The sequence below is a fragment of the Impatiens glandulifera genome, chromosome 1 (genome assembly GCF_907164915.1).
Source record: "Impatiens glandulifera chromosome 1, dImpGla2.1, whole genome shotgun sequence".
NCBI classification, from domain to species: Eukaryota; Viridiplantae; Streptophyta; class Magnoliopsida; order Ericales; family Balsaminaceae; genus Impatiens; species Impatiens glandulifera.
The window spans coordinates 14,371,147-14,396,898 of NC_061862.1; the positions used below are offsets into that span (position 1 = coordinate 14,371,147).

General features: G+C 32.3%; 3 protein-coding genes across 5 annotated transcripts; 2 read left to right on the forward strand and 1 right to left on the reverse strand.

The window, feature by feature from the left end:
- Positions 1–922: 922 nt before the first annotated feature.
- LOC124918742 (protein NO VEIN-like) lies at positions 923–12,798 on the forward strand. Its single transcript, XM_047458787.1, has 12 exons — positions 923–1,310; positions 2,022–2,757; positions 2,925–3,029; positions 3,353–3,515; positions 4,569–6,205; positions 6,802–7,014; positions 7,346–9,616; positions 9,938–10,050; positions 10,340–10,739; positions 10,826–11,146; positions 11,270–11,524; positions 11,711–12,798. Exons 2-12 carry the CDS (start codon positions 2,470–2,472, stop codon positions 12,737–12,739), a joined length of 6,795 nt encoding a protein of 2,264 aa, XP_047314743.1. The 5' UTR covers positions 923–1,310; positions 2,022–2,469; the 3' UTR covers positions 12,740–12,798.
- Positions 939–2,429, forward strand: LOC124918730 (protein NO VEIN-LIKE). The gene is made up of 4 exons (XM_047458780.1): positions 939–1,310; positions 1,473–1,810; positions 2,022–2,373; positions 2,424–2,429. Exons 1-4 carry the CDS (start codon positions 939–941, stop codon positions 2,427–2,429), a joined length of 1,068 nt encoding a protein of 355 aa, XP_047314736.1.
- Positions 12,799–13,866: 1,068 nt separating the features above from the next.
- Positions 13,867–16,889, reverse strand: LOC124922105 (alkaline ceramidase-like). 3 transcript variants are annotated; one of them, XM_047462833.1, is made up of 4 exons: positions 16,617–16,889; positions 16,469–16,488; positions 15,574–15,877; positions 13,867–14,731 (listed from the first exon to the last, which is right to left on the reverse strand). In XM_047462833.1, exons 3-4 carry the CDS (start codon positions 15,825–15,827, stop codon positions 14,215–14,217), a joined length of 771 nt encoding a protein of 256 aa, XP_047318789.1. In that variant the 5' UTR covers positions 15,828–15,877; positions 16,469–16,488; positions 16,617–16,889; the 3' UTR covers positions 13,867–14,214. The 3 variants fall into 3 exon arrangements, with proteins under 3 accessions (XP_047318789.1, XP_047318787.1, XP_047318788.1); XM_047462831.1 differs by lacking the exon at positions 16,469–16,488 and having other exon boundaries at positions 16,617–16,888; XM_047462832.1 differs by lacking the exons at positions 16,469–16,488; positions 16,617–16,889 and having other exon boundaries at positions 15,574–16,347.
- Between the last annotated feature and the right edge of the window lie 8,863 nt (positions 16,890–25,752).

Genomic DNA, 25,752 nt, shown 5'->3' on the forward strand with positions numbered 1-25,752 from the left:
ACACATAATCACTTATTTTACCGACTTAAATTAAAATATGTTAAATATAATAAGTTAAAATATTAAATTTACTTTATAAATTGAAAAAAACTAAACAGTGCTATTATTAAAAAAATCACAAAAACCACTTTTTCATTTTAAATTTAATAAAATTTCTGTTAAATATAAAGTTTTTTTATATATAAAGTTGTATTAGATTTTTAATTTATTTTTCATTACAAATTTTCAATTAATTTTAAAATACATAAAACTAAAATGAGAAATATTCGTTAGTATCTCATATATATATATATATATATATATATATATATATATATATATATATATATATATATATATTAATTATATCAGTTAAAAAATATTATAAAATCAATTCAAATCTTTTATACTTAAATTTCTATTTGTTAATTAATTTTTATCTCTAAATATTTAAATCATTCAATATTTAAAATTCAGGGTTTACCAATCAAATTTATCATAAAGACAGCCTAAATATTTTTAAAATTCTTTTCAATTAAACTGGAATAATGGTGATTTAGAGGCTTTTGAAATATCTATATTCTTACCCATCTAATTTTATAAACCCAATAATATATTATATATATATATATGTTACATATATAGCTGGTTTGAATTCAGTAAGTTGGATTATTATTATTATATTTTGTATGTGCTTTTTTTTACTAGGAAATTGACCAATTGTTCAATAATAAATATACAAGATGTTAAGAATAATATGATATATCATTAAGAATCAAGTTTTAAAATTGTTTAAAAAAACCCTTTTAACCTAGCTAAAATAAAATAACCCTAAATATAGAGTTATTATATATTTATTATTTACCGCTAAAATATTTATAAAAGTTGATTCCTATATAAAGCTTGAAATTATAAAACGTATCTTTCTCTCTTCTTCTTCTTCCCACGTACCCAACACAATGTATGGACAGCCGCCGCGCTTCCCTCATGGCGGCAACCCTTATGGGGCTCCGCCGTCAAGGCAGCAACAACCTCAGTATCCATCGAACCCATATCCGTTCAATGGCATGTCCCAAAACCCCGATTTTCATAGTCAATATCCTAATCAAAGGTTTCAACCTCAATCATCGGCATCGAATTTAGTGAACGATAATATACACCGTGCTGTTACAAACGCACAACACAACTTAATAAACGCCAGAGAAAACGTGTCGGCATGGAAGGTCTCTCAGGCTGCCCTGGTTTCCCTTCGAGTGGAATCGTGGGAAGCATTGGGAGTTCATTTACAACAAATACCTGCTCTTCACCACCTTATACTGACAGAAGGAAAGGTAAGCTAACATCACTATGTCATTCTGGAACTTTTTTCTTTTGAAACACTGTAAATTTGCAGTGATTTTACTGCGTTAAAGTTTTGATTTTTATTAAACTACAAGTTACTATCATAAGAGGGTTATAAATAAATAAGTTTCTCTTGGGATGTTTTTGTTTAGGTCAATGATTTTATCCATTGCTTTGTAGCAGTCCAAGGTATTACTTCCTTGTATGATTTGGAACAGTCTATTTGCAAGAATGAGGGTGTTCAAAACTTTGAAGAACTAAAACTGGGTCCTTTACTACGGCATCCACTTGTAATGCATTACTTTTCTGCAAGTTGTAATACGAAAGAGATAGTAAAGATAACAAGTGAAGAAGTAATTTCTTGCCTTCGTGAGTTTTTGGATACTCAAGAAGGTATAGAAATTAAGGTTGAAGAACTTTTGGATTTTATTGCCATGAAGAAATCATTATCTTGCAAAGAAAATCTTACAATTCGTGTGCAGAATTTGGGGTATGTTTATGATCTTCTGCTGGGATTGTTTGTTAGAAGACATTAGTTTTACATAGTTGATTAGGTGCTGTATTTATTATTCTACTTCATGTAAGCTCATATGATTAAGATATTATGCAGTATGTCCTAGGTAACCTCCAAGATATTGCCTTAATATAACCAAGGTTTTCGCAAAGGGTTTTAAATGTTTGTCTGATATTTTTGTGCACAGGAAGTACATCGTTCATATCCGTAGAGCTATAAAATTTGAGAATGGTTCACTAGAGAAAAGTTTGAGCACGAAAACACAAAAATGCCCTGTACCTGCTGACATTTCGAGCACAGAAACACAAAAACGACCTCTATCTGTGGAAAGTTTGAAGGAATTAAAGCTGAAAGCAAACCAGAAAGGCCGAAAACGCCCCCTATTTACATCCAATAAAAAGCAGATTGATCCTCGTTTAGAAGCGAGACTCAAATCCTTTTCATTGTCCAATGATATTTTCACTGGGAAGCATACAAGGTTTATTTCATCAAGTTCCGAGGAAGATGATAGTGATTATGAACAATATGAGGACAACACTGTTACTAATGCACAAACTCCTAACAAATTGTCATCACCGATTGCAAGCAGCGCTGACCGACAAAGTAGATGTCCATACCCATCAGCAGCTGAAGAGATGACACGGCTTGGGTTGAGTAATGAAACGGATGCTAGTGCTTCTCCTGCTTTCAGGAAAAATAAACAAAATGAAACTAATGAGAAATCACAGAAGAAAAGAAAAAAATTGCTTAAACCAACAGGCCAAACAAAACACAAGATGCAGAAGTGTCAACCTCTTATAGCTGATGATAGGATGACGAAGTTCATTAATTGTGATGGAGAAGGTATCGAGCTTTCTAGTGAATCATTGAGGACATTCGTCACAATGTGGAAGCAGACGTGTGCGGACAATACTGTAACTGGGGTACATATATTTTGATTTTTAAAATTATATTAAATATTTCCGAGACATCTTTCCTCTCATTTAAAACTTATATCTTCATGCTTAAGAGGTTGTGCTCATTCCTCTTCAGGTTCTCTATGATTGTTGTCAATAGTAGGATTTTCTTATCTGATATTTTATCCTCGTAGGTTTTGAAAGAAATGTCCAAATGGGGTAATATGTCTGATAAAGAAAGGAAGAAAGTCAAGTTGATATTGTCAGCATATCCATTTGTTGGGTTACTAAATGTTGCTGTAAGTTGATTTCTGTTTATATATCCCTGATACTTGCTCATTATTGTTGTACTTATTGAAGAAAGGAAGAAAATCAATGTTTAGAATTTATAGGGATTCATCAAGGTTAACGAAGCTGTCTACTCATCATGTGTGGTTGTTTTAAGAAACATGTCTTATTGATGAAGCAAAAGTACTGTTGGAGATTATTATAGTCTCAGGATAGAATTGAATTATTAAATGATGAAGGTTTTACTCAAGAGTAACTTGTTTTCTGAAACATTTTATTGAAATTGTTGTATCATTAAAAAATTGTTTTCACCAAGCATGTGGTCTTGTTGCAGGTAGCATCTATCAGAAGTGGCATGTGGGATAGCATGTATGACACTTTGCAAGCTCTTAACCTATCAGAAGTTGCTCAAGAGCCTTCTGCAACAGAATATGAAAATATTGAGGTCGAATCAGATGAAAAAGATAGGGTCACTAGTAAGGTGGAGAATGAACACAGTAAGTTTTTGTTTACTGAAGAATTGTAGAGTCATAGAATTCTATGTATAGTGTTAATCCTCGTATGATGAGTATCACTCAGGGGCCGGCCCCGTAATGCAATATATCCTAAGAAAACAAACCTGTAGAAACTGTAAACATTGTTTTTGAGCTGAATTACTAAACATCGTATAGGATAATGGACCACCTGAACTCATGAGTACTTTGGGTAGTTATGTATCAGTGGAATGAGCTGTTATATCTACAATCTTTTCACATTTAGCTAAACAGAATATCTTGATAAAGCTGTGTGATAACAGATATAATGCTTCTTATCATCATCATTTATGCACCAGACTGGTCATAGCAGTAGTCCAGTTTCCTGCTTTTTTTGGGTAATAATTTTTTTGAAGGAGAATGAAAAATAAGCCTTATTGCCTCCACAAGGCTTTAAAGTACTCATGATCAGCCAATTTCTTAATGCTCTGAGCCTGACATTGTGTGTGATTCTTTTACTTGCTCGGGTCTATATTAGATTGGCCTTAGAAGTTGTTTCATTTTCATTAACATTTTGATGCCCTTTTTCCTATTTGTATGTGAAGCCTCTCTCAAGCATGTAAAGGTTACGCGACTAGACCTTGTTTACTGGCTAAGACAGTAATCTCATTCCCATAGACTTACGTGAAAGTGAACTGGATTCGGGGGCAGTATATCTTGATTTGCATTATTGTAACTGTTTGTAATTATTTTCCGTATTGTTCCTTATTAATAAATAAACTAAAGTATCTTCCCAGCAGTTCCTTAATTCAGAATCATGCTAGAGTCTGCTACTAGTTTATTGTAAAGTTTTCAACCAGCTGGGATGTTGGTGGAGTTTTCTACTACTTCCCTTTTTTCTTCTCTTTAAGATTTTAGTTCAAAGTATCAGACTATTATTGTTGGAAAATTAAGTCAAACACTGCTATCTCCATGAAACATTCATTTTAATACTATGATGCATTATATGTACTTCTTGCCCCCTTGGATACCATTAAGTAATATATAGCTAACTATGATGCAATATATGTACTTCAGGTATCTCAGTGAAAGACCTATCAAAAAAAGTTTTAGAATACTTTCAGCTTCATAATGGTGCCATAACAAGTACCACTTCATTTTTGAATCTATTGAAGGAACTGTGCAATTGTAAATTGTGGCTGATGAAGCAGTTCTCTGTTCAGAATTTTGCAATACTTGGTTACCAGGATTTCTTCATGTTTATAGAGAAGAATTTATCTCTTCTACCTAATGTGTTACAGAAACTCTTTACTCAAGATATATGTGTCAATCATTTGGAGGTTAGTGTGCTTGAGAGTCAACTGTCTCTGTTATTGTCACAAGCTACAAATAATTTTGGAAACGAGAAAATTACCAATGAGATGGTCTCTGTGCTGCTTCGGAGGCAGTTTCCTTCAGTGAGTTTAACTATTAAAGGTGACTTCAATGAATCTTCTGATAGTGGGAAAGGGAACAGTGGTAACAGCAATTCGTCATGTGTTCTATTTTCTGCTTGTTTGTTAGGAGATTGCCATAAGGTCTCTACAAATGAGAAAGATTTACAGAAATCCGGATTGGATACCAGTATAGACCATGAAGCTGAAGTATTTGGTCGTCTTACTACAAAAGATGTAATGAAAGTGATACTAAAGTCACCAATGTTGCTGGATCTGGCTTTATGGACACACTGGGATATGATGTATGCTCCCTCACTTGGTCATCTCTTGGAATGGGTGTTGAATGAAGTCAATAGCAAGGAGCTTATGTTTTTGGTTACTAAGGATGGAAAAGTAATTCGAATTGATCCGGCAGCCACCTTAGATTCGTTCTTAAAATCCCTTCTTGAGGGATCTGCTTACAAAACTGCTGTTTCATTGCTGTCTTTGTTTGCAATATATGGAGGTGAAGGTCACATTCCTTTGCGTCTTCTCAAATTCCATGCACATCAAGCATTTGAAGTACTTATGAAGAACCATACGGAGTATGTAGTGAATGATGATCCATCTTTTCTCATGCAAGGATACTCCTCGTTTGGGCAAGGAATGCCTGCCCTTGATTTGCAGAGTGTACATAAGAGCAAAAACGACGATACCAAATCCATTAACATTGCATCAAGTTTTGTCATCAACTGTCTAGGTTATCTACCTACAGAGTTCCGTAACTTTGCTGCAGAAGTATTGCTGTCTGAACTGCAGTCTATTGCCAAAGATTCTTATACAACCTTATTGTGTGAATGTAGGCAAATAGGGCAGAGAGTAATGCTTCATGATATAGGACTTTCTTTGGGTATAGTAGAGTGGATTGATGATTACCATGTGTTTTGTTCTTCTGTAACTACTCGCTTGGCTGGTTCTGAGACAGTCATGAATCCTACTTCTCCACTTGATTCAGATAAGCATAACCTACAACAAAATGAGGTTGAAGACAAGGTGAATTACAAGGAGACTTCTGAAGACTGTCCTCGTCAGGTTAATCAACAAGTAAATGAGGTCGGAAATGAAAATGGGGCAGTTGGTTTTGTTGAGTCTATACGCCGAAAAGAATTTGGGTTGGATCCAAGTCTCTCTGACATGGAGATTTGCATGTTGAAGAAGCAACATGCTCGTTTAGGCAGAGCACTGCAATGCCTTTCACAGGAATTGTACTCTCAGGATTCACATTTTCTGCTTGAGCTTGTAAGTTTAGTATTTGATCTTTTTTTTTACAATATCTAGCATGTTTCTTGAACTCTTACCGAGCTTATATATTTCTTTGTGATTTGTATACTGTCGTGTTAGATGATATTGTCATATTGATTGAATTTTATGTGTGTCCATAATATAGACACTATTCATCCTACCTTGAAAAAGAGATCAGAACATATAGTTCTTCCATCCTTTTCTTGTCACATTTAGTTTCCAATTTTGTCCTCATGCTTGAAAATGATATGTTTTTGTCATGTTCCCAAGCTGTCCCAAAATGATTTTGCAGCATTTACATCAAAATGTGTGGAAAGTCGATAACTACTTCGTGCAATGTTGCAGGAAGAGAAAAATACATGAAAAGCGGCTAGTAAGGATACTACATGTATCTATATTTCCAAGTAATAGATTAATTGATAACCATTTTTAAACTATCTTTTGCATAGTAGATGAGGGTGAAAACCATTTTCATTCATTATTTCCCTAGAAATGTTTGGTTGCAGGTTATGGAGAAACTGCTAATATATATCTTTTAATATAGTTTCATATTTTTATGCATCTGCAATTGTGCTCTAATGCATTTTCTTCAGGTTCAAAATGCGGATGACAACGCCTACCCAGAAAATGTGGAACCAACTTTGACAGTTATTCTACAGGAAAAGGGCATCGTCATTATGAACAATGAGAAGGGATTTTCTGCTGAAAATATTAGAGCTCTTTGTGATGTTGGCAATTCAACGAAAAAGGGCTCAAATGCTGGATATATTGGGAAGAAAGGCATTGGATTCAAATCTGTCTTTCGGGTATGTTTATTTTTAAGAGTTTGAGAGAATAGTTCATTGCTTTTATTTTACTGGGTTGACAAGAATTCTTCTCTGCTATATCTCTGCATGCTTCACCATTTACTCCATAAAGCCACCTTATGGGATCTGCTCTCAGAAAGACCTCTGTACTCTATTATGGCTAACATTTCTGGGCCTCGAGAATATATGCTAAATAGTTTTCCTGACTCAAGAAATTGTTTGGAGTCATAAGAAGTTTTATGCACGCCTTTCATTTGAGAGACTGTATTACTTGATTCATACATGAGCTGTTCGTACTATTTTCATGTGACTATTGTTGCTTTTATTGCAGATTACTGATGCCCCAGAAATACATTCTAACGGGTTTCATATCAAGTTTGATATAAGTGAGGGGCAGATTGGCTTTGTTCTACCTACTGTTATACCTCCTTGTGATGTTAACTTATTTAAGAGAATGGCCTTCTGTGACACTGATGAAACGGACAACAATTACTGGAAAACTTGCATTGTGCTTCCCTTCAAATCAATAACATCTGGATCTTCTTCCATGAACAACATCAAATCTATGTTTTCTGTTCTTCATCCATCCTTGTTGCTTTTTCTTCACCGTCTTAAATGTATCCGATTTAGAAACTTTCTTGATGATTCCTTAACCGTGATGAGGAAAGAAATTGTTGGGCAGGGTCTTGTAAATGTTTGTCTAGGCAAAGACAAAATGACTTGGTTCGTTGCATCTCAAAAATTGCAACCTATGAATATTCGCCCTGATGTTCTAACAACAGAAATCTCAATAGCGTTTACACTGCATGAATCAGATGTTGGAACATACATCCCCTGTCTGGATCAGCAGCCTGTGTTTGCTTTTCTTCCCTTGCGACAATATGGTCTAAAATTCATTATACAGGGAGATTTCACCCTCCCCTCGTCAAGAGAAGAAGTTGATGGGAATAGTCCCTGGAATCAATGGTTGCGATCAAACTTCCCTGATCTATTTGTTAAGGCAGAGCATTCTTTTTGTTCCTTGCCATGTTATCGTCAGAATTTAGGGGAGGCTGTTACTGCCTTTATGAGTTTTGTTCCTCTTCCAGGCGATGTTCAAGGTTTCTTTTCAAGCCTTCCAAGGCTAATTATATCCAAGTTACGTTCATCAAACTGTTTACTTCTGGAAGGTAATAGTGATGACTGGTTTCCTCCATGCAAAGTTATAAGAAATTGGAACGAACAAGCCTGTCATCTTTTACCCAATAGGTTGCTTCATGAGCACCTTGGTCTTGGATTCCTGGATAAAAATATAAAGTTGTCAGATTCATTAGCAAGATGTCTGGGGATTGAGGACTATGGACCCAAAGTCTTACTCAAGATTATATCTTCTTTGTGCTACTCAAAGAGTGGCATCTCATCTATGGGGCTAGTCTGGTTATCTTCTTTGCTTAGTTCCCTCTATATGATGGTGTTCAGTACTAGTCAAAATTCTGAAAACCAGATGACAGCTTTAGATCTTATAAGCAACCTAAAAGGAATGCCCTTGATTCCTCTTTCAGATGGGACCTATAGCTGCATGGATGAAGGTACAATTTGGATACATTCTGATGTCTTACATCCTGGATCAGAAAATGAGGATGTTTCAGCAACTTTTTCACTACTGTATTCTAAACTTCGGACAGTGAGCCCTGCACTTTTTTCTACTGCTGCTAGTATTGATTCTTCTTGTTTGGAAACATCTGTCTTGGATAATGTGACTAGAATGCTTCAGAAACTTGGTGCCCAACGGTTGTCAGCACATGATATTGTGAAGCTACATGTCTTGCCAACAATTTCTGATGATAACGTTTCTACATTAAGTACAGGTTTGATGATAGAACACCTTGCCTTTTTGATGTTCCATCTGCAATCAAGTTGCCCCAACTGTCTAGCTGAGGACAGTGAAATCACTTCTGTTTTATACAACAAAGCCCTCATTTCAACGAATTATGGCTACAAACGCCCTACAGAAGTGCCACTTCACTTCGGTAAAGAATTTGGGAATCACATTGACTTGAATATCTTAATTGAAGGCATAGTTTTGAATTGGCACGAGGTTGATGTAGCCTACCTGAATCATCCTGTAACTGTTTTATTACCTGATGGAATAATGAAGTGGCGAGAATTCTTTAAAAAATTGGGTGTTTCCGACTTCTTCCAGGTAGTTTCAGTTGAGAAACGCATTGTTGATATATCTCCCCATGTCCTGACAGATCTCATAGGGGAACATAATCTGATATCTGATAGAGCAATTATTAAAGATTGGGAATCACCAGAATTGGTGCAGTTGTTGTCTTATTTGTCATCAAATGGTGATAGAATTAGATGTCAATTCTTGCTTGAGTCACTTGATATTCTTTGGGATCAGTGTCTTGGTGATAAAACAATGGGTTATTGCATGATGGGTGATTCCAGTGACAAGAAGAAAATGTTCAATTCTTCTTTCTTACGTAGCCTTTGTGGGACTAAATGGTTGGTATCAAGTCTGGACAATGAGCTTCATTATGCAAAAAACATATTTTGTGACTGTGATGCAGTACGCTCCATTCTAGGTGCCTTTGCTCCATATGCAGTTCCAAAGGTTCGTGTCCATTTCCTTAGCTATATAGTCATGCTAGCAAATTACTAATTAAAATCATTATCATTCTTGTTGTAGATTAGGACTGTTTCATAGCTTACTTTTTCGTTATCATTCTCATGTTAATACCTTAGTTATGTCTTGTCATTGTTGAACTATGATCAATGCTCCTATTGTCCTGTATAAAGTAGCTTTTTGCCTAGTTTCCTATCCCAAAGTGACTTTTCTACATCCAGAGTTATTTTTGTTCCATTTGGAGTTGGCCATCAAACTATTAATGTTTTGTTTTCTTTTTATTCACTTTTGACTCTTTTGTTGGAATAGGTGAAAAGTGAGAAGCTTTTGCTTGATATTGGATTGAAAACTAAAGTTGATCTTCAAGACATCTTGGAAGTTGTTCGAGCCTGGAGGAAATCCAATACCACATTTAATGCTAGGTATGTTTTTTTTCTACTCTTTGACAGATATTTTGATCTTTTTCATTTTATTCTTCTTCAGTGAAGGTAAAATAGATGCATAGTTACACATATAATAAAGCTATACATACAATAGTTTGACAGAAAAGAGAAATACTTTTCTCAAATCCGTTCATGTTTTTTTATGGAGAATCATGAACTTCCAACTATACATACACCTTTACGACTTTTGTGCAAGCATCTTTGACTATTATGTGCAAGTCTCATGTGAAATATCACTTGTTTGTTTCTTTTTTGTTGTTGTTGCCAGCATAGCACAGATGACAAATTTTTACTCCATTTGGAGCGAAATGTCTACTTCATCAAGGCACCAGATTCTTGATGAATTGAAGCCACTGCCTTTCATTTTTGTCCCATATTCCGGTTATTCTAGTATACATGATATTGTTCCTGGCCTCCTTTTGTCTGCGACAGAAGTTTATTGGGAAGACTCAACAGGTTCTGTGAACCAAATCAAGGAGATAAATAGAAGCCTTGACTCGGGATTTACCGATAATTCTTTCTGCAAGATTCTGCATAATATCTATCCAAGCCTTTATACCTTTTTTGTGAAGGATTGTGGAGTAAATACGATTCCTAATTTCCGTGACTACCTTCAAATTTTACAGAAGTTGACTTCTGTTGCTTTACCATCACAATCTGCTAATATTGTAAGTTGCGCGGTTTAAGTGCTTATTGTCTAACTCAGTTTTTATTTTATTTTATTTAACTCACTTACTTTTGGAAACCTTTTCAGGTTTTCCAAATCTTTTTGAAATGGGCTGAAGGACTTAATAATGGAGAATTGACCTTGGGTGATATTCAATATCTGAAAGAGTGTCTAGCGAAACCCGAATGTTCAGTTCTACCCACTGTGCTAGATAAATGGGTTTCACTTCACTCATCCTTTGGCATTGTCTGTTGGTGTGATGATGAAAAACTGAAGAAAGAGTTTAAGAATTTAGAGAATATTTACTTCTTATACTTTGGTGCACATGACGGCAACGATGAAGAAACTCTGCTCAAGAATAAACTGTCTCCTCTGCTTCAGGCCTTAGGAATCCCAGCTCTTTCCGAGGTAAATCTCTCTTTCTCTCCCTCGGTCACACACACAAACACAAGAATCTTAAGAATGAAAAGATTGATCAATTTCATCATGAATAATGTGAAGGAAATTTTAAGTTTGTGCTTTATTTTGCAGGTTGTAACTCGAGAGGCAGTATATTCTGGTTTCGAAGATCCTAGCTTCAAGGCATCATTGGTGAAATGGATGATTCCTTATGCTCAGCGATACATCTATAGTTTGGACAGTGTCAAATATGTCCAATTGAAGGAATTAATAATTGAGAAGTTAAGTCATTTACAAATTGTTGTCGTTGAGAAACTACATTACAAGAATGTCATTAAAGGACACAACATTGAATCGAAGAAACATACATGCGATTGTCTTCTAGAGGTAACACATTACTTATCCCCCCCATTTTATTTGACACTTGTCCCTTTTCCTTTTCCTATCGTCTTGTGTTATTTTTATTAAAAATCCGGCCTTTGAATAACCAAATGATTATTTTCAAATAACCTTGTGTAAATTGACACTAGGGTATTCTCTCTTAATACCATCTTCTTTATAATTCTTTTGTAGGGAAATTCCTTTTATTCTAGTAATTCTACCAAAGAAGCCACATTTTGTTCTTTATTCAAGGAACTTGCTCGCGTTTTTACTGACGACTCTCAAGAAGGCACAAACTTAGCCAATTTTCTTCTTTTGATTATGACATTGGTTAATTCTGGATACACCGAACGAAAAATCGAATCTTTCGTTTCAAAACAGGTGTCAAAACTTCCCGACGAAGAAACATTATGGTCTCTCTCTGACAACAACCACACGCCATTATCAATGCCAAAAAACATAGAGGTCTCAACCACCATGGATGAACTTACTGCAAAAAAGAAAAAGAAACCTGGTATCAACTCAATCTGGCCCCCGGTTGACTGGAACACTGCCCCGGGTTTTTCTAGCGTTCCAATCTCAACCAGCAGAAAGAGCAGGGGAGTTGGGGTTTCCAACAAATCAGAAAACGATGTTGTTCCCGAAGAAGTAGAAAAGCCTTCTCCTCTGCCTGCTGATATTAATCTGCCCGAATCTCATAAAGGTTCAGAGGATCGAGTCTTGATAGTTCCCTCTACTGGTGATCATACTAATGCTGCAGAGAAACGAATTAATCGAAATGAATTCGGGGGTCCATTGATTCTTAACCTTCCTACCACTACGCCCCAAACATGGGAAACGGGTCGGTTAGGAGAATCTGAGGCGTTTAACCACTTTGTGATGCGATCGGGTGGAAGAACAGTGACATGGGTAAATAAGGAGGAAGAGACTGGATTGCCTTATGATATTGTTATAGGAGAAGAAGGAAGTAGCTCCAAAGAGTATATTGAAGTTAAAGCAACTAGATCTAAGTGGAAGAATTGGTTTACGGTTTCGGTTAATGAATGGCAATGTGCTTTCGAGAAAGGAGAATCATTTAGTATTGCTTTCGTTGTTTTGCCTCCGAATGAAAAGCCGCAAATAAAGTTGTTTAAGAATCCTGTGAAAATGTGTAAGCTGAAACAGCAGCTGCAGCTTGCAGTTGTAATGGCAAAGCAGGAAGGAGGATCTTCCGTTACTTGAATTGATAAGAGAGGATAGGATGTATGTACCATATACAGGTGATTGATTTACCACATTTAAGGAGCTCTTTGGGAATCAATTAGATTTTAATCAATTACTTTTAGGAAATTGTATAGTTTTGATATTTAGAATCATATCTTATTCAAAACAATTTTTTTAGGTAACATTGTTCTTATTATGTTATGTTAAGAATTGGTTCATTTATTTATTTTCTAAAAATGTGATACTTTAGTGTCAATTCTATTGCCAATTCATGTTATTAAAGTATTACATTTTTTTCTTTTTAGTATCACCCAATCTATAATACAATTATGATTTTTTAATCAATAATTTATTATTGATTCTTTCCATCACGATGATTGCCTAACTAGGAGAACAATGTCAAGTTCATCTCTTTTATTTTTTCAAAATTGTAATTTATTAATTTGTAACAATCAAGGTATTCGATTTGATTCATCATAAAAGAATGTATTATAAAGACGTGATTTGGATTTCTTTCATCAAAATTCCAAAGAAAAAGAGGATCTGAATTGAATATTCGAATTGCTTTTTCGGGTATTTGAATATTTCTCAATTGTTCTGGTCCATTTACAGATCTTATGTGTTTTCACTCCCGAAAAATGGACAAATTCATTTTCTTAGGAACACATATTATGAATGGCCCTTTGTTTGTTCAAAATGAATGGTTTCATTTTCGTAGACGGATCAATCAATTAGTTATGAAAGAACATGTAACTCTCTTTGTATAATCAATATATCTCTACGTGTGATTCGTTGTCGTGGTTTATTGCTCGTTGCTAGACAAATAATACCGTTTATCCTAGTGAATTTTACAGACCAACTTAACCAGAAGTTTCGCAAGTGTTAAGAATTTGCAATCCTAAAATTGTTATTATATTAGGTGTCGAATGCAAATGATATGAATAGAGTCCCTATAGATTATTTGATGAACAAGGTCGGATATGAATATAGAGTCCCTATATAATATAACAAAACGTAATAAAATCGAATTTATATTTGAATCTTAGAGTATATGACTGTTTTTCATACCAAGTTTATCATTATTTTGTTAGTGCTATTGAGATTTTTCACAAAGTTGTTAGTAAATATCTCACAAAATTGAAATTGCAGTAATTTGTTTTGTACCTTTCTTTAATGAATACTTAAAATTCAAAAGTTTCACACCATTCCAAACGAGGTGTTCTAAATTGAGAGATCCAAATTGTGGCACACATTGACATAAGCAAATCATTATAGTACCAACCAACTCCACAAAATTATGTTACAATTGAATAAAACCATCATTCATTCCTAAAAATGAAAAAAAGTAAAAGTAAAAAAAAAAAGCCCTTACCATAACTTCCTTTTTATCTACTACTGACTGCATAGATAACCACCATTTACACCATCCCACCCTTCATCGTCTTCTTGTCAGATCAGATCAAAATGGATTATAAAAAAGAGCCTTCCTTCAACTACTCTATCTTGGGTTTTTGTATCTTCACGTATGGGAAATAACCCAACCAATAAGCGACATTTGGATTCCAACCGAGTTGATGAGCACGACAATACATCAGAAACGCGTTTGCTACGTATGAGTTAAAACCCATGAAGATATGCCACAAAGCATGTCCCTGTGGATTGAAATAATACCATCCCAAAATCCATTTGCAGAAGAGACGATCAAACAGGCAGCAAACACCTCCCGACAGTAACGATATTATATATAACCTTGCAAGCCATTTTGCAGATTTATCTTCTGTGTATAGATAATACTTGTACATTCTAGGTATGCATAGAAGACAAAGTAACGTATAGTGTATCTTGAAGATTACTGCAAAATGGACGAAAGAGTGCACAACCGCAAATACTGCTGCGTATAGGCATAGGAATGTAGGCATTGTACTTTGATAGTGCCAATCTGGTGAATATAGTATGTAGATGTATAGTAGCATTTCCCATACCATTGGTGTTTCATCCCATTGTTGTAGCCTGTAAACAACAAAACTTGGATATTAAATCTGTGTCTATTTCCAAATGTGACGAGGCCCCATCATTTGGTATCACAAAGATACAAAATTGGGGATCCAGTAGCGTGTTTGGTTAGATAATACTTGGAAACTAAACTTAGTTTCAGAACCAATGTTTTCATTGGTTGTTTCTCATCTGGATCCGAATAAAGAAAAACAAAAGTTATTAGAGCTTGTGTGATGTGGGGTTATTTGAAAAACAAAACTAGGTTATGAAATCAAAACCTTCTTAGATGAAAAGGAGTGTTTTTTGGATTATTTGGGTTAAATTACTAAATTGTCTTTTTGTATTTAAAATTTATAGAAAAATAAAGTAAGAATTTTTAGTATTTTAGTTGTTGAAAGGATAGGTGATGTGCTAAAGAGTTTTTTTTTTTTTAAAACCCAAGATCAAACAAGCTCTAAGCTTACAATAGACTCTTCTTAATGACTGTTTCCTAATTTTCTCACCTATCATTAAAAATTGGACAGGTTCAATAATAATTGTCAGTTAAACGGGATTTATAGAATGGTATTGAGTAATTAAGTACATCTCAGGTTAGACGCCTTTTCGATTGAGATCATTTTATTTGGGTGCTGTTAATACCTATATAACATGAAGACTAAGTTACTTATAGACACTTCTGGTTTTCAGCAGAAAAGGAAAATAAACTGTTATAAATTAACGGAAACTATATTAAATTGTATTGGAGATTTGATCCGTACAAGATCATGCACGTAACAGTAATATTGATGACATAATGCAAATGAGTAAACAAAGTAGGAGTTTATAAGAGAACTAGCTAATAGATAAAGAAGACTTACACTCTGTTCAATGTAACATGAAATATGATGCTTCCAATTGCAAGAGCAAGGTTTGACATATGTAGGATACTGAATCGTTTCTCAAAGCCTTGTCTCAAGGCATTCCACAGACCAACAAATGCTAAGATAATACCAGGTATATTTGATAAAGAGTTGTAGAACTCTGCAACATACAAAGAGTAAACATAGTTCTTTTCACACCAGTCAGTAGTTGATGTGACAGGACCCCAAAAGCTCGGTTCCCCGTCTGCCATTCTTTTCCAATGCAATTCTCTAATAAGCTATATGATTCTGTTTCAACAACCTGAATTCCAAATTCTTACAAGATTGATAAAACTATTCAGGAGCATGAATCCAACAGTTTAGAGAAACTTATATTTAGAACAGGAATCAATTTTCCAAATAGCAATATGCGGTAATAATAATGCTCTAGATAGAAATATTGTCCATGTTTGGCAACCAGTTCAGTTCAACCCTAGGTTTCTCTGGTTCCTGATCAGGTTATCTATCAATAGGGACTTGATGCATCTGAAGTTAACACATCTTAGCTTGCACTGTTCTTCTTCTTACTCTGATTAAAAATGTAAAGACAAAATCTGTGTTGAAGTTATCTTTAACTAAGTCAATGAGGATTAGCCACTACATATATATATCTATTTTTTGTCAAGTCAAAGGTTTTGATCATCTAATGAAGTCCAATTCTTATCAAGAAAGTAAACAAACATCGCTTTTCAGATCTACTCATATAGTTATCCTCTAATTTCCTCGCTCAAACTTGCACAGTAAAAGTGAGAAGATGCGGCGGCAGTTACAAATTACACTATGAAAACGGCAATCGTATGAAAGGAAGACAGGCATAAGGAAGAAATGAGAAGGTATTAACTAATATGTTTACCGATGGATGCCGCGTAAACACTGTAGAGCATGAAGGCACATAAATTGGAATTTGCAGCAAGATTCACGCATCCGATTCAGATGAAGATACAAGTAGCGGTGATGATTTAGGAAGAGATAAGCTTAATAATAAGAAAAAAACAACAAACCTTGAGAGGAATAGATCTGCGTTGTTGCGGTGGGGTCCTAGTGAGTGAGAAATTCTCTTTCTAGAGAACTCTTCCGGTACAAGTATGGAGTTGATTATTATTACATTAGAGAGCAGATCTATGAATCGGTGATCTCTATCTTCTTTACTGAGATTTGTAAGGTTGTGAAAATGGTGGAGCAGAGAGACGAGTATGGAAGGAAGGAGAAAACGAATGCCGCAGTTTGATTATTGCAAACAGAATTTTGGGATTCGGGCCCTCATCTCTCCGTCCATAGATTTTATATTAGGAGAGAGAATCTATCAAAGCTCTGTTTGTAATATGCTTTTTTTTTTTTTTTTTTTTTTTTTTTTTGAAATTTGACCTGATAAGAACCATAATTTCAAAAAAAGACTATGCCTAAAAAACTTTGCAAAAAGGGCATTTTCGCTATGCGAAATATCCGTCTTGCCCCTCTCGCGCGCCACTTACCGCTCAAAGACGCGAAATATCACTCTCAAGTTTTCATTTAAAATGCGTTTATGAACTCACACGTTTTAGATGAAATGCGTGAGTGGTATTTCACGTTAATAGAAAGACGTGAAATATCACTCACGCATTTTATCTAAGACGCATTTATGAACTCACGCGTTTTAGATGAAAACGTGAGAGTGGTATTTCACGTCTTTCATCGTATATATACTTTATTTTGCCCTAATTTAAAAAAAAACACATTCACAATTTCCCCCCTCTCTCCGACTCTACTTTCAAACCCTACTCTCGCTAGTGATTTGACAAGCTACTCCCGCTAGTGATTCGATAAGCAGCAGCTGAAGACCACGACCAGCAGCTGAAGACCACGACCAACAGCTGACGACGATGACTACGACCACGACCTCTCCGTTTGAAGACCCACTACTCTTCGTTCTCAAAATGGGTATGTTTATTTTATGTTATTTAGTGATTATGAACACTAGGTTGGTTATAGTATAGTATAGCTAGGTTGTATTCTTAGTTAGTGATTCGATAACTCCTAAATGAATATGAATGAATACTATGTTATATGAACAAAGATAGATGTGACTCATGCGTATTTTATGTTGAACACTAGCGGGAGTAGGGGTCTTATCAGGGCCATTTCATTAAATTTCCCTTTTTTTGATAACTCACGCATACTACAGCATAACTCACGCATATTGTAATATGCATGAATTATGTGAGTTATGTTGTAATATGGTGTATCATAACTCACGCATATTACAATATACGTGAGTTATGTTGTAGTATTGTGTATCATAACTCACGCATATTACAACTAACTCACGTATATTGTAATATGTGTGAGTTATGTTGTCATATGATGTATCATAACTCACGCATATTACAACCTAACTCACGTATATTGTAATATGCGTGAGTTATGATACACCATATTACAACATAACTCACATAATTTACGCATATTACAACATACATGAGTTATGTTGTAATATGCATGAATTATGTTGTAGTATGGTATATCATAACTCACGCATATTACAACATAACTCACGTATATTATAATATGCGTGAGTTATGTAATAACATAAATCTTTTCATTAATGTGAAATATCACTCACGCGTTTCATTTAAAACGTGTGAGTTCATAAACGCGTTTTAGATAAAAACGCGAGAGTGGTATGTCGCGTCTTTGAGCTGTAAGTAGGAGCGAGAGGGGCAAGACGGACATTTCGCAAGGCGAAAAAGCCCCTTTTGCAAGGTTTATTAGGCGGGGTCCTTTTTTGGAATTAGGGGTCTTATCATGACCATTTCATCAAATTTCCCTTTTCTTAACTTCATTTTTTAAATGTATTTTTTTATTTAAATAATATTAAAAAAACATTATTTCATATATTTGTTATTTAATTGTTTGAAAAAACAATTGTCTTAATGAGAAATTAAAATTGTTCTTGATAAAAAAAAAAATATCACCATCAATAATTAAAGGACTTGTTAGAATTAGGGTTTTTAAATAATATTTGTTATTTAAAAAGTGATAATTTTGAGAAGTTATTATTTTAGTAAAAAATATATATATAATCATAAAATAAAAATAATAATAATTTAAAATAAAAAGTATTTTAATATTTTGATTAATAAATTTAATAATTTATTGGATCTGACTAGAAATAAAATGATAATTGATTAAGTTGAATTATTTAAATAATTTTAAATGTGTGAAGTTAGTTTTTCTTAGGGTTGTCAATTTTGGATCCAATATAAAAATATGACCCGGACCGAACATGAAAAAATCAAGTTAGGTCATGTATTTTTTTGTTCGGGTAAAAATTAGGTCGACTTTTTAACCTGATTAATAAATAAGTCAAAATCGGGTCGATCTAATATGACCCAAAGTAGATCCGATAACTCGTTTATAAGTTTTTTTTTGTTGAGCTTTGTGTTATTATTTCTTATTCATTCACTCATTTTCTTTTGTAAAATTTTTTATAAACAAATTTGTGAATTAACTTCATTTTTGTTTTATATTGATGTCATATTAATTTGAAAAAGAGATATATTAATTAATTATATCGGGTTTTGTTCGAGTTGAGTTAGGTAAATCATGTTAAATTAGTCAGGTTTTGATCAATCACAAATAAATAGGTCAGGTTCAGATTAGAGATTTTAACCCAAATTACTAAGCAAGTTAAGTTTAAATTAGAATCATTCAACCCGTTAACTTTGCAAGCCGAAGTTGTTAACCTAAAACTCACCCAAATTGTCACCCTTAGTATTTTTTTATTAAAAAATAAAAAATATTAAGTCAATGTTTATAACTTAAAATGTTCCACTAATATATAATGAATAGTATTAAAGAACAAAGGTAATAAAAAAAATAGTTACAACGGTATAATTATTTGAGAAAATCACAATTTATTTAAATAAATTTGTTTAATAGAAATTTTGGAAAAGTGAATTTTTTTGATAAAAAATTTAAAATATATTAATTATATAATAAAAATCATTTTAAAAAATAAATAAATTATAAAATAAGTGGTGAGATAGATAAACAAAAATATAAAAGACTATACTTGATTGATAATTTATGCAAATAAACTACTAAAATTGAATCCAACAAATACTGACCAATCTATAAAAAAGCCAAATTCTTTTATTACATAAGGAAAGGTTGTACATTAAAGTTTGATCTTTTTACCAAATAAATTCAAAGAAAACTGGTTCAAAATAATGTTTTTTTAAAAAAATTGTCAGACATCACATTAATGGGGTTTGTTTGATCTTGGATTTTTATGAGTTTTTTTGAAAAAGTTTATTTAATGAAAATAGGTTATTTACAATTTTTGTAGAATAAAATGATAAATTATTTTTTATATTTAAAATTTTTAATTTAATAAAAGTAAAGTAAAGATATTTTAATATTTTAATTAATAAATTAAATAATTATAATAATAGTATTAGTGACTTGATAAATAGAATTTTTTAATAAAATTAGAAATATTATGATAATTTTTAAATTATAGATTATGATATAAATTTTATTTTATTTTATTTATTTAGTATATAAATCATGAATTAGATTTTATATATATATATATATATATATATATATATATATATATATATATATATATATATATATTAATTACTTTATTGAATCGCGATTCATATCCTTGTATTTTTTTCTTAATTAATTACTATATCATTATAAATAATTGTAATGATATATATAATAATTAAATCATGAAGTACTAAGATTTTTTAAAATTATTATATATATATCATTATAATTTTAGATAAACATAATAAATATATTTGATATAATTATATAATGGCTAGTTAACTAGGTTGGGAAGATATTATTTTTAAAATTAAATTTAAAAATATTCATCATAAGTAAGCAGTGGTTAGATATCTAAATATATGCATATGATAAAATTAACTTATTGACTCTAATATAGAGATATAGTTTAATTAATTTGATAATATGTATCCGTCATGTTAGTTTTCTAAAAAAAATTGACTCTAAATATAATGAAGTATATTTGTTATTCTTAGAAAAAAATCAACTATTGAGAAATACATTTAATTGAAAAATTCCATTATTTTATTGACTCAATACGAATTAAGAAAATCTAAAATTTTGAAAGTATCCATTCATGTATATATTAAGACCAAAAAAATTTACAAACCTACTCCTCATTTAAATATATATAATATATTTACGAAGATAAGATTTTCAATAAAATAATAATAAACTTGTTTGATTTTAGTTTTTAGTTTTTTTTATAATTTATTTTATCAAAAAGTTATATTTTATTTTTAACAAAAAAAAATATATTATTTGAGTTTATAATTATTAAAATATTTTTTTGTATTTAAAATTAAAAAAATAAAAATAAAAGTATTTTAATTAATAAAATAAATGATTTAATCATTAAAAATAATAATAACGTAACATAATTTTTTTTCTATAAAACTTAAGGTTGTATTAGACTTATGTTTTTTTTTTAATAATATAAAAGAACATCTTAATTTCTCTATTTTATTTATTTATTTATTTATTTTATAATTTAGTATGTTTTAACATTTAAATATATTTTTTTGAGTTTAGGTGGGTATAATGATTATTTATTTAATTTCTAAAAAATAAATAAATATTTTAATAATATAATGTTAAACTGGACCTACAATTTTTATAATTGAAGAAGAAGCCTATATTAGTCATTTGAATTATAATCAGTGGTGTGTCATCTACCCATATGTTTTTTCTTTCCAAATGATTAATTACAAAATTATCCAATATTTAGAACGAGGCATAAGTATTCATTTGCACACTAACCAATTAAGTTTTTTTTTTCAATTCTAAAAGTTTTTTTTTTTAGTATTTGTATCATGTTACTATTTTTTAACTAATTTATTAATTAAAATATATTTACTTTAATTTTACTTTTAAATATAAATATATTTAAATAATTCATTCTAACAAATTCTAACTAACTCTTTTTTTATTTATTAAGAATGATTGGTAATACTTATTATTTAATATTTTATTTGGTATCACCAATATTTTATTTGGTACAACCAAATAAAATATTAAATAATAAGTACTACATTGTCAAACCAATGATATAATTAATTAGTTATATTATAAATAAAACAACAACAAATCCATTGTCATCTTCAAGCTTTGCTTATATGCTATATTATATTACGTCATCTTAATAGAAAATATACATATAATTGTCATCTTCACACTTTGTCATTAATTCAACGACTTTTATATATATGGATTATAGATAGTAGTAATATATAAGTATCAAACTAGAATTATAAGTGTTCCCTCTATTAAAAAAACAAATATCTATAGAGAAATTGATATTTCAAATTTTATTGACTCATTCAATGACTTTTTTAACATAGTAATTTTTTTTTTCATCGTTCAATTTTGAGTTGATGTTACGTTAGGTTTGGTTTGACATCCTTTTTAGTCGGATCAGTTTTTTCTTTTCGAATTATTATCATCTGAATAATACTTTCAATCGTCTTGGGTCGTTTGCCGTCCATAGCCTCCGATTGTGTTTGTGATCTTTTTTCGAGTCCGTGCAGCAAAGAAAACGACATAATTGGATCTAAAGTTATTTTTTATTTTTTCAATAAAAAGTTACTTAATTTGATCTTTCATATGGATGATCTCTTACACGTATCCTCTCATGATTTGCACGAATATCTCACTATTTCGGCCATATATGTATATAGTCCATTTAGTTTGGCATGATCTTTTCCGACGTTGTTCATCGGCTTATGATAATATTATCTGCTGCTTAAAATCTTTGACAGAGATTCTTTCGACACAATTTCATCGGTTCGCTCGACTTGCTCTACTACAATAATTATCATTCAAAACTCAAAAGAGTTCGTCTTTAGAGAAATCATCAACAAATCGCATAATCGTTGGATAATTTCTAATGTGAGTTTTGTTTTTGTAAATTGTTTATGCAATTTAATATCTAAATTATTATTAATTTTGAATTTATAGACTTTATCTTGTATTGTTTACTAATTAATTTTTGGTACTTAGTTTTTATATTTAGGAATGGGAAATGAAATAAATTGAAGTATTTGGTTAATGGGTTTCTCTTTTATAATATATATTTTTTTATAATTATATTACTCATTCTTTTATGATTAAAATAATAATAAAATTAATTAATAGTTTATTTATTAACGAAGTATTATTTTAATTATTTAAATAATATCAAAGAATTATTTAAAATAAAATATAAATAATAAAAAAATTATAATAATTATCATAATTAATAAGAGAAATGATAGAATGAGGAAATTTGGAAGAGAGAATGAATAAGGGAATAACGAGACGCAATCTAATTGGCTGAAAAAATAATAAAGTTTATCACTCTCCTCTCTCTATTAATTCGATGCTACCCTTTCAAACAGTGCCCCCACTCCATATATTTGTTTACACGTGTAATATTAGTCTTAACCATTGATCTTTCTTAAACCCAATAAGAAGTAACCAAAGTTTATTTATTTATTTGACTGCATCATTAGTAGGGTGTAAACTAAGGTAGATTATCAATTTTTTACCCTTATGTGTAATTTTCTTCTTATTTAGTTAAATTTGTTAACCCGTCTTACGTCCGCCGCTACACAAGACTCGGTCTTCTTCTTCAGTTATATCGGATAACCCATCTCCCGTCCACCGCTGCACCAAAATCGAGATTCAAGATTCTTCGTTGTTACACCAAAATCAAGATTCAAGATTCTTCGTTGCTGCACTAGAATTGAGATTTATGATTCTTCTTCAGTATAGAGCTGCAAGACCTTCTCTCTTTTCTGATTCATATGTACGTATTTATCTCGTCTCTTAGATACTGAATTACTTGTTTTCTCATATGTCAAACAATTATATTTAGCTTATGAAGATATTACATATCTATTTGATTAAAATGATGCATGATATAATTATATATAAGGTATAATCATCTAATTCTTAAGTTTAGATTATGCTTTACATTTAATTGAAATCAATCATCAGTTTCCTCTGAGATCTGGTTCATTTATGAAATTCACTAGTTATAATTTTAGTAATTCTTTAAGAAGTTAACAATTCTGTTAGATTAAATTAAATAAAGAAAAATGGAAAATTAATTAAAAAACAAATAATTAATTAAGAGAGAAGGTCTTACAGCTCTATACTGAATCCTAAAGAAGAATCTTGAATCTCGATTCTAGTACAGCGGTGATTCTAGTGCAACGATGAAAAATTCTGAATCCCAATTGGTGCAGTGGCGAAGAATCATAAATCTTGATTCTAGTGCAGCGACTAAGAATTATGAATCCTGATTCTAGTGCAGCGACGGACATGAGACGGATTATCAGATATAACTAAAGAAAAAGAAGACCGAGTCTGGTGCAGCGACGGACGAGAGACGGGTTAACATATTTTTATTGGAAAAAACAACTTATTGTCATTTTATTAAAAAAATCCCCAAAACGGGAAAAACGGACATAGTTTTCTCTATCTTTCTAACAACCTAAAAAGATAGAAAAGTTCAAAAATGAAAGACAAGAAAAATATACATCCAAACTTACAAGTTCAATGAATTACAATAGAGAAACGCAAACACTTAAAGTTTTATCTCGCTTTAACCTTTTCAAAACTCGTGATTTCTTCATATGGGATCTTCCACTCATAGCACAATTCCATTCTCTTTTGCCTTGAGGAATTCGTCTCCAAGTTCTCATTAACGCCCCACAATAAAAAATAATATCGGTCCAAACTTTGTCAACACTTCGACGCACTCTTCCAAAGACCCGTGCGTTCCTCTTAGCCCAAATGTGGTAGACAATAGATGCAAACCCGCATTTGAAGACGCTTGTTGGAAAATTACTACCCTTGGCTTTGATTTGAGCAGAAGCCTTGATCTCCTCCCATACTCCCAGTAGATGCGCAATCCCTATAGTCGAAGTAAACTTATTCTACACAAGCTTGAAAAATGGACAATCCCCGAGTAAGTGATCAATTGACTCCATATTTTCATCACAAAGTAAGCAACTATCATCCGGAATATTCATATAAGCCTGAATTCGACCCCGAGTGCTAAGTCTACAATGAAAAGCCAACCAAAGTATGAAACGATGCCTCAGGATGACTTTAGACAACTAAACAAGGGTGACCCATTCAACAACTTTACTCCTCTACCTGATGACATTCCAAATTTTTCTAGACTTTAAATTTCTATTCTCAGCATCCCATAAATGAACATTGGCCCTATCATTTAATTAGACGCCACTCAAATGATCAAGTACCCTTCTACCTACCGGAACCCGCCTAATGATAGAATCCTAAAGCCCGTCATGTATATCTTTAAACGTGGCAGCTTCACAATCTCTCCTTATTCTCAAACCTCAGAACTCTTCTCTATCAATAAATGGTCGCCTCTCAAACCACGGGTCATGCCAGAAAAGAGTACCCGTCCATTCACAAATCGTATGTCGAAGATTGATGAAACGTTGTTTTTTAACTTCAAAATCTTCTTTAAAGACCATGCCATGTCATCCTTCATTTTACTTGTCCATATACTAAGTTCTCTTTTCATGAATCTCGAGTGAACTCACTTTACCCACAACAACTCTTGCTTCCCTTGGATCGTCCATAAGTGTTTATATATGACCGCTTTGTTCCATTCCACGTAACTTCTCAATCTGATTCCCCCTTCGTTTTTTGGCTTGCAAACATCGATCAATTTAATTTTCTTACCCCTATGCCCTTGACTGCCCCATATAAAGTTGTGCATCAATGTGTCAAGCTCTTTCATAACCTTCTTCAACAATATGTTGAGACCAATAGTCAATCAATCCCATAACGACACTCCCCACCAACTCAATTATGCTCGCATAAGAAAGCTTCTTCATCGCCCAACCCACGATAACATTATTAACTTTTTCGATAAGTGGTCTACAATGAACGATCTGAATTTGTCTAACCGTGAGAGGAATTTCCAAATATTGAACCGGAAATGAACCCTCTCTAATGCCCATAATGTTGTGAATCTGCGCCTTTGTTTCCTCATCAACTCCACCGTAAAATGCCAAACTTTTATCCTCATTAATCATTAAATCTGAGGGCGGTTTA